Raw genomic sequence first — 9,939 nt, 5'->3', positions numbered from 1 at the left:
AAATGTGTCTAAGTCTTTGCAGGAGAAGACTCTTTGGTAAAACAGGTAGTACAAGGAGGAACCTCAGCCCTTTGTGCAGGGCCTGTACAATGTTCTGAACCACTTAGAGGGCAGGATTCTTCTGTCACTCTAGGGCTACGAAAGCTGCAACTTGAAATGTGCCTGGTGATTGATGATGGCTCCACAGGGATCAATTTCATCCAGTGCAATTTTTAAACAAGGAGTGAGCAAGGAGAACCAGAAGACCCATATTATGGTGCAGCGTAGCTTTTAATGGGAATGAAATTGGCAGTACACAGTAGCAGAAAGAAATACTTCAGAGGAAAAACAATGCATTTCCAGTGTTTCAAGAAGGGTTGTGAGTGATCACGCGCTTCAGTGGGACGCATATCAGACAAAATGTTCTTTTTGCTTTGTTGCAGCTGCAGAGCTGGATTGACAAGTCCCCTTTGCAAGTATTTCAAGAGCCTTATTTTACTCCAGTTGGTAGAAAATGGAAGAAAGCAAAATAGAAGCAGAGGACTACGAAGCTTCTGCATTAAACATTTGCTGTAGCAAAGGCCAAAATGAGACACTAAAGGTGAGGATTGATGGACAGAACATACAGGGTCTTAATCTCCTTCACAGCAAGGTCTCTCTCTCCCCTTTAAAGTAACGGGACGTAAAGTGATCATCAATGTAACAGTTGCCCATCTTAAGGCCTCGTTCTCCTTCCCACTGTAGGGTTAGTGTAAGGAGCCTGAGTGTAAGTCAGAATGGGCCCACGGGTGAAAAAGGGAATCAGCACAAGATTGGGAAAGCATTGGTAGAAAGCGTTGCAAAGCGTAACGTTAGAAATGCAGCCTGGCTGTCAGAGCAAGGGCAGAGCACACACAGCTCACCCTGAGTTCAGATGAAGCCATGTTTGCACAGCACTTCTGAAAGCCACGCCCAAAAGGTCAGGTGTGAATCTGTATCTTGCTGTTCATTTCCTGGTTCTTTCTTTTCCCACAGCTAGTCCTGCTGGGTTTAACATGGCCTACAGCTTCCACTGAGGTACCTATGGCAAGACACCCCAGTTCCGCATACTCCCCCATACCCATAATGGCCTGGGTAACCCCATGATCCCCCGTATCCACAACCCCCCAGATAACCACCTAATCCCCCATAACCGTAACGGCCTCCGTAACCACCGAATCCCCCTAAACCGTAACCCCCCAGATAACCACCGAATCCCCCCAAACCGTACAATCCTCCATAATGGCCTCCATAGCCCCCCAGACCAAAGGAACCGCCGAAACCGGGTCCGACCACAGGTGCTCCTACAGCTCCCACTCCGCTGTGCTGAGGGAAAGTGCTCATAATTGGTCCTGGGAGGGTCACGGCAACCGGGGAGGGTGTGATCACCACTTCGGAGTCAGGGCACTGCCTAACGCACGGCTCGTTGCAGGTGCCAGAAACTGGAGCGGGCCGGGCCACCCCGCATTCTGGATAGCAGAGGCTGGAGAAAGTCATCTTTCTGGGATGGAGGTAAGCCTGAAACACACAGCAGGGAATAGAATCAAAAGAAGGCCCAAGTCCCTGTGGACAAATGACTTCATTGCTCCGTTACTATTGTAGTGAGGTCTGCATGAGGCCTGAGAGAGAGAGGTGGAATGGACTGAGTGTCCATTTTTGTAGCTATCTATTTATTCCTATTTATGCTTGCTGCGCCTTTTCTCCACTTGCACTAAACTTCCCTCCGCAGCGGCCTGTTTGAACCTCTCTCAGACCCTGTCTACACTTACCTCCGAGATTCGGTGGCAGTCGACGGGAGTTACGCAAGCTACACAAAAAACCTGCGTAACTCCCGTTGACTTCTCTGCTTGTCTTCTGCGCGCAGTCTTCACTGTAATGAGCCGACAGGAACCGCTTTCCCGTCGACGCAGCGCTATGCCACTTGCAAAGGTGGTCTTAGTACGTCGATTTCAGGATCGACTGAGTGGGTCTTCACTGACCGCTCAGTCGATCCAGAGAAATCGATCTGACGGCGGCGACTTTGCCGCCATCAGTGTACCGTAGCTTCAGTGACTGTCTGTCTGAAAATCCCTGACTGAAATAAGTGTAACACTTTCTGCGTTAGACACCTGGGATTCTGTGTCTATTACAGACATTTCTCAAAGAGAACATGGCTGGGATCATGATAATCATATCCTTTCCTTTGAGGATTTAGCCTTTTAAAGCAAACCACTTGAGTCTTGTACGGGAATGTGGCTTTTGGGTTTTCAAAGCTGTGGGAGTCACCAATACTTGCCGAGGAAGAAGAGAAGTGTGCTTTTCTCCAAACAAATCAATGAGGAAAAGATTCTCAGCTGGTGTAAAAGGTGCTCAGGTCCACTGATTTCCATGCAGTGACACTTAATTACACCATCTGAGGAGAAGCATCTTGAATGGGTGTTTTTGCTCAGAAGATTATAGGAACTGCTTGACTGGATCTCACCAGTTGTCATTTTAATCCAGTCTCCTGTCTCCAATAGTGAGGAGTGTTTAACAGCTGCTTCAGGATAAAGTAGAAGACCTCTGAATTGGCCATTCTGGCCAAACCTGGGAAAGTTTCTTCCTATTCTAGCTAAGGGAAAAATGCCTAATGGATTTTCAAAAGTTACAGAAAAGATTTAAATGCCCTAATTCTATTTCCAATTCATAGGAAATATGTTTCCCAGTTGCATATGTTTTTCCTGAATTTTCTTCAAATTCTGAATCCAGTAGGGTTGAAAAGAGAGAGAGTTGAATTGGACTTACCCAGTTCAGCAAAGAGATGAAGTCCAGAGAAGTGTTTAGAAGAGCCCTGAGTCGTGAGCTCTTTTATACGGTTCCTAGGACTGCCTGGAGGAGCCGCGATGCCATTTGTGGAGGAGGTCCTAAAAAGTTACCAAATAAACTCAATTGCTTTGGTAAATTCTCCTTTGAACTCAGCTGTTTTCCTCAGGGTTTGTGATGATTGGGCTAGTCTCAGCCTCAGTGGGCATTACATGCATGTCTCACTCTTCAGCTTTCTTTCATCTTCAAATTGCATGGACCAACTGCATTCCTCGTGTCATTGAACTGACTTTCTTGGTGCTCCCATGAGGATGAATGTGAAGGTGATTCACAGCGGCATCAATAGCACAACTGGTCGTCATGAACAGGAATTCAGTTCAGTCCTTTCAGTTTATGCAGACTGTGGAGAGGGGCAGTGGGCAGTTAATTCTAAACCTGCTAGGAAGGAGGGAATCATTTTTCTGCCTTCTCACCAATTTCATCCCCAACGGGTCACATCCTATTCCCTTTGAAATCAATGGGAATCATTCCATTACCTCCAGTGTGTTTCCTATCAGGACCCTAAGTCTGAAATTCACCCTTTGGCGGAGGATAGTACTGATGCTATGGACATCTTTAGTCCCACTTTGACTTTTCAAACTAGGTCTTAGCAGGGACATAAGTGAAGCATGGGTCTCTGTGGTGGCCCTCTGCCCAGGGGTGAATTTCACCCTACGGTGATTAAAATGTGACCTAACAATGGGCCTGCACTTGGGTCACCAGTGCTGTCTCAAAGGGCTGCCTACAGCAGATTTGCTCATGGGTCAGGAGGAGGGATGGCAGAGAGTTAAAAGAAGCAGCGCCGTTTTGCAGAAAAGTTTTGAATTAAGTCTTGGAACCTGTACTCTGTCAGAAACTGTCCGTCCACGAACAGCAAAGAAACTGAGGTCTTGTAAGATGATGTAGCTGACTAAGCCCAAGCAGGTGCTTAGGGGAGACGAAAATCCCACATTCTTGGTGAAGGAGGTGATGGCTGTAGGATGAGATTTGACAGAAAATATTAGCAGCCATAGTGCATGTTGCAGAAACATTCCTGCTGGACACAAGGGTCGAAAGTGTAAATGACACCTGAAAGTATGGGCTTCATAGATAGGGCAGATGGCGTTAAGTGTCTTCTTTTGAGTTTAATGCCTTGAACCTTTTGAAGCTGAAGCAACTTTGCTGATTTACATCAGGAGAGCACCTACATTTTCCAATATAAATAATTTTTAAAAAATACCATTACAACACTACATTTGAGTTCAAAGGAAAGAGGCCCAAATTGTGTGGCTTTTAATCATGAGCTGATTTGCGGAATGACACACGAGACCTTGACTTCCATTTTTTTCAAAGTGACTCTATTACTCAGCGCAGAGGCATCTAATCCCAACAGTTGATTAATATTCAGAGAATACAACCGTTTGCACGTGTGTAATACCAGGAGCTTTGAAGTCTTGAGTCCTGAGTTTTGAAATCTTGAGTCCTGAGAGCACTGAAGAACTTCTAAGTTTAACTCTCTGTGTTTGACAGGAATAGAAAAAGAGGTACACTGATGTTAAGGTTACTCGGGTCAGTTTCAGAAACAGAAATACAACCCGGTACTCCTAACTCCTCCTACCACAGGCTGAGCACTAGGTTGAGCCCTGTTTCACTGTCTTACAAGAGAATGTTGGTAACATGTCTTCTTACAAAATGTTTGCATCCTTTGATTTAAGGCATCAGCAATAAAAAAGTGGCTAAAGTAGTGATCCACTTTAACCGTGTCTTTATATGTGAGGATAATACTTCAAAGGAATTGTACGTCTCTCAGTTTTCATGAGTGCAGTAGTATTCTAAATCTCAAAATATAATTCAAGCATCAAAAACATGCTTTAAATCATAGCACCCATTGGGATGAAGTCACCAAGTGCACTGTGTGTGCTACTTTTTCTTTCCTTGGAAACACGTCTCTCTAAGGGGTCAGAGGAACCCAAGAGGAATGAATTCTTCCAGGTTTGTGAAAGGAAGTGTAGGATAGATTCTCTCTTTAACATTGCTTTCCTTATACTTGAGGATTATAATGATCAAACGGAATTACAAGTGTGTACATTTCACGCTTCCTCATGTGCAATGTAGGAATAAAAATCTCAAGACAGAATTGAAAGAGAAAAATGTTGCTATAAGGCAATTTAGGTTTGTTCAAGTGTAAATATCCACCACGGAACCAAGACCATCAAATAAATGGAGTTAAAGTGCACAGCAAGACTCATGATGGTTGATCATTGGTCACACTTAGATCAGAAGATATTTAAAGTTCCAGAAAGAAATCTCAATAATATAAGATATATTCCCAGAAGGAGCCTGTCTAAGATTTAGTCTCAGGTTAGTGATCTATTTAGAAAGCATGCATGGTAAGTGTCCAGTAGGGTTAAGGAGACAGAGATTAGTATTTGGCATGACTAGTCCTAGCTATTGGGGCTTATTACTGTATGTGTCAATCAATCACTCCCTGTCTGACCTTCACTTTAATGTGCCCCCATGTCAAACAGGTAGAATTATAACTTTCACGGTGGATTGTCTGAGGCTTCCTCTGACCTAAGCATTTCAAAGCACTTCACCACACTCATCAAGTTTTATATGGCCACAGAGGTGTGTGGCAGCAACAACCTTTTACTGGCATAAGATGTTCCAATAGTGAAGATTAGATTAATTTAAAAAATGCATGTCAAGGGCGCAGATGTCATTCCAGTGCTCGGTTCGTGATTCCTAGCCTCCGAAATTGGGGCTCTTTGATTTTCGTTCAATGTGCCTTTGCATTTATATCTATTTTGATATGTAAGGGTAGATGCTAAGCAGTGCAAAAGAACACAGATCCAGCAACTTCAGATTGAAGGAAGACCCTTTATCCATCTCGGGTTAGAAAGTATCTTGTTTAGAGTGTATCTTTCTGTACAGACTCTGTACCTCCACCCCCGCCCCCCAGCTGCACAGATCTAACGTACAGTGAAGTCAATGGGAAACATCAGCTACTCCATCTCCATCCATGAGCAGCCAAGAGAAGTGAGTCTTGTGAGATACTTCAGCTAATACAGAAAAGGAAGCAGGACAAGACAGACAGAGTTAAGGAGAACTTCTTCCGTGGTCAGATTGCTGTGGGATGAGACTGGATTAATTCCAAGTCTGACCAACCTAGGACAGTCTGCAAGACCCTTCTCCAACAGAAAAGTTTTCAGCCATAATCAGAATGATTTTTAAAATGGAAAATACACTCCCAACAGGATTACATCTAACCTGGGCAGGATAAAATGCCTTTCCTCAATGTTAAGACGCTGAACATCATGGAAGTTTAGAGAGCTGCACTGATGCCTTCTGGCTCAACATCTGTCCCTTGAGCTTTGCAAAGGAAGGTTTGTAAAAGCAAAGGGAATGCAAAACACCCTTTTGAATGAAAATCAAAGAGCCCCAAATTCAGAGGCTAGGAATCAGGAACTGCCATGTGAGGCAGGGAGAGTGAGACAGGTTGGTCAGAACAGTCACCAGCAAGGGTTGGTGGCTGCACTCTGAGGCCACCAAAAATGTTGTTGTCAGAACCCCTGCCCTAAACGTACGTCCATTGGTGAAATATGAGGAGAACCGAGTCTGCAGATGGTTTGCATTTACACAGATTTCCCTATAGCTGAGACAGAGTGGCAAATGCCCCAATTATTTGTATGAGCCACAGGCATGTTTAGGATAATACTCTTATCTGACTCTGGTCTTAAGCTCACAGCTGACTTTTGAAAGAGACAGTCTTGGCCGGTAAAGCCAGACTCTTACTAAGAGAGGGCAAAAGGAGAAAGATAAAGACAAGTGCAAAGAACTTCACTTAGGAAGAAAAATCACAGGCACGTGTCACACTGTGTGGAGAGACTCATGGCCGTGAGTGCCATCCGTAGGGCGGACTGTGAAAAGGCAGGGCAGGGCTGCTGCTTTGTTCTAGAATTAGATTTCACCAACCCCATCCCAAATGTGAACTCCCCAGGAGTACAATCGTCTTAGCATGGAATCACAGACAGTCCCCGTGGAGCAGTGATTCTCAGCCTATTTACCATTGTGGGTCACATATGCAGCACCATTTTGTACAAAATTTTGTACAGCGTATATCATGTAAGCTGTCAATAGAAAAGGATAGGACCTGGGGTTCTTTCGCCTTCCTCTGTAGCACGGGGCACGAGTCACTTGCTGGCGGATTCTCTATACCTTGAAATCATTATTTGATTTCAATAAATTTAAATCATTATTTGAAGACGTCAGTAACTCAGCCTTAGGTTAGGGGTCTATTACAGGCATGGGTGGGTGAAGTTCTGTGGTCAGTGTTGTGCCGGAGGTCAGACTAGATGACCATAATGGTCCCTTCTCATCTTATAGTCTATGAGTCAGGAAGTCATATAAGGACATGTGATATGCTCCTGTGACCCTAGACTCCACCTTTTGCCAGTAACTCTAATAAGCCTTTAGATATTAGTTACTGCGAACCATGTGATTGGTCTTCGTGGAAGCAAAGGAGAAACTTCCATTGTTATGGTGAAAATGTGTCTAAGTCTTTGCAGGAGAAGACTCTTTGGTAAAACAGGTAGTACAAGGAGGAACCTCGGCCCTTTGTGCGGGGCCTGTACAATGTTCTGAACCACTTAGAGGGCAGGATTCTTCTGTCACTCTAGGGCTACGAAAGCTGCCACTTGAAATGTGCCTGGTGATTGATGATGGCTCCACAGGGATCAATTTCATCCAGTGCAATTTTTAAACAAGGAGTGAGCAAGGAGAACCAGAAGACCCATATTATGGTGCAGCGTAGCTTTTAATGGGAATGAAATTGGCAGTACACAGTAGCAGAAAGAAATACTTCAGAGGAAAAACAATGCATTTCCAGTGTTTCAAGAAGGGTTGTGAGTGATCACCCGCTTCAATGGGACGCATCTCGGACAAAATGTTCTTTTTCTTTGTTGCAGCTGCAGAGCTGGATTGACAAGTCCCCTTTGCAAGTATTTCAAGAGCCTTATTTTACTCCAGTTGGTAGAAAATGGAAGAAAGCAAAATAGAAGCAGAGGACTACGAAGCTTCTGCATTAAACATTTGCTGTAGCAAAGGCCAAAATGAGACACTAAAGGTGAGGATTGATGGACAGAACATACAGGGTCTTAATCTCCTTCACAGCAAGGTCTCTCTCTCCCCTTTAAAGTAACGGGACGTAAAGTGATCATCAATGTAACAGTTGCCCATCTTAAGGCCTCGTTCTCCTTCCCACTGTAGGGTTAGTGTAAGGAGCCTGAGTGTAAGTCAGAATGGGCCCACGGGTGAAAAAGGGAATCAGCACAAGATTGGGAAAGCATTGGTAGAAAGCGTTGCAAAGCGTAACGTTAGAAATGCAGCCTGGCTGTCAGAGCAAGGGCAGAGCACACACAGCTCACCCTGAGTTCAGATGAAGCCATGTTTGCACAGCACTTCTGAAAGCCACGCCCAAAAGGTCAGGTGTGAATCTGTATCTTGCTGTTCATTTCCTGGTTCTTTCTTTTCCCACAGCTAGTCCTGCTGGGTTTAACATGGCCTACAGCTTCCACTGAGGTACCTATGGCAAGACACCCCAGTTCCGCATACTCCCCCATACCCATAATGGCCTGGGTAACCCCATGATCCCCCGTATCCACAACCCCCCAGATAACCACCTAATCCCCCATAACCGTAACGGCCTCCGTAACCACCGAATCCCCCTAAACCGTAACCCCCCAGATAACCACCGAATCCCCCCAAACCGTACAATCCTCCATAATGGCCTCCATAGCCCCCCAGACCAAAGGAACCGCCGAAACCGGGTCCGACCACAGGTGCTCCTACAGCTCCCACTCCGCTGTGCTGAGGGAAAGTGCTCATAATTGGTCCTGGGAGGGTCACGGCAACCGGGGAGGGTGTGATCACCACTACGGAGTCAGGGCACTGCCTAACGCACGGCTCGTTGCAGGTGCCAGAAACTGGAGCGGGCTGGGCCACCCCGCATTCTGGATAGCAGAGGCTGGAGAAAGTCATCTTTCTGGGATGGAGGTAAGCCTGAAACACACAGCAGGGAATAGAATCAAAAGAAGGCCCAAGTCCCTGTGGACAAATGACTTCATTGCTCCGTTACTATTGTAGTGAGGTCTGCATGAGGCCTGAGAGAGAGAGGTGGAATGGACTGAGTGTCCATTTTTGTAGCTATCTATTAATTCCTATTTATGCTTGCTGCGCCTTTTCTCCACTTGCACTAAACTTCCCTCCGCAGCGGCCTGTTTGAACCTCTCTCAGACCCTGTCTACACTTACCTCCGAGATTCGGTGGCATTCGACGGGAGTTACGCAAGCTACACAAAAAACCTGCGTAACTCCCGTTGACTTCTCTGCTTGTCTTCTGCGCGCAGTCTTCACTGTAATGAGCCGACAGGAACCGCTTTCCCGTCGACGCAGAGCTATGCCACTTGCAAAGGTGGTCTTAGTACGTCGATTTCAGGATCGACTGAGTGGGTCTTCACTGACCGCTCAGTCGATCCAGAGAAATCGATCTGACGGCGGCGACTTTGCCGCCATCAGTGTACCGTAGCTTCAGTGACTGTCTGTCTGAAAATCCCTGACTGAAATAAGTGTAACACTTTCTGCGTTAGACACCTGGGATTCTGTGTCTATTACAGACATTTCTCAAAGAGAACATGGCTGGGATCATGATAATCATATCCTTTCCTTTGAGGATTTAGCCTTTTAAAGCAAACCACTTGAGTCTTGTACGGGAATGTGGCTTTTGGGTTTTCAAAGCTGTGGGAGTCACCAATACTTGCCGAGGAAGAAGAGAAGTGTGCTTTTCTCCAAACAAATCAATGAGGAAAAGATTCTCAGCTGGTGTAAAAGGTGCTCAGGTCCACTGATTTCCATGCAGTGACACTTAATTACACCATCTGAGGAGAAGCATCTTGAATGGGTGTTTTTGCTCAGAAGATTATAGGAACTGCTTGACTGGATCTCACCAGTTGTCATTTTAATCCAGTCTCCTGTCTCCAATAGTGAGGAGTGTTTAACAGCTGCTTCAGGATAAAGTAGAAGACCTCTGAATTGGCCATTCTGGCCAAACCTGGGAAAGTTTCTTCCTATTCTAGCTAAGGGAAAA

At 45.4% G+C, this 9,939-nt stretch overlaps 2 protein-coding genes across 2 annotated transcripts; both read right to left on the bottom strand.

The window, feature by feature from the left end:
* Positions 1-780: 780 nt before the first annotated feature.
* On the bottom strand, positions 781-1,515 carry LOC137159791 (claw keratin-like). The gene has a single exon (XM_067558261.1). The coding sequence runs from the start codon at positions 1,492-1,494 to the stop codon at positions 1,009-1,011; it is 486 nt and encodes a 161-aa protein (XP_067414362.1). The 5' UTR covers positions 1,495-1,515; the 3' UTR covers positions 781-1,008.
* Positions 1,516-8,121: 6,606 nt separating this feature from the next.
* On the bottom strand, positions 8,122-8,835 carry LOC137159790 (claw keratin-like). Its single transcript, XM_067558260.1, has one exon. It carries the CDS (start codon positions 8,833-8,835, stop codon positions 8,350-8,352), a length of 486 nt encoding a protein of 161 aa, XP_067414361.1. The 3' UTR covers positions 8,122-8,349.
* Between the last annotated feature and the right edge of the window lie 1,104 nt (positions 8,836-9,939).

Source organism: Emydura macquarii, unplaced genomic scaffold, assembly GCF_026122565.2.
Source record: "Emydura macquarii macquarii isolate MOO-44397 ecotype Brisbane River unplaced genomic scaffold, CSIRO-AGI_Emac_v2 contig_1899, whole genome shotgun sequence".
Classification (NCBI taxonomy): domain Eukaryota; kingdom Metazoa; phylum Chordata; order Testudines; family Chelidae; genus Emydura; species Emydura macquarii.
The sequence above is the reverse complement of the archived record's forward strand: the minus strand, read 5'-3'. Positions and strand labels throughout refer to the sequence as shown.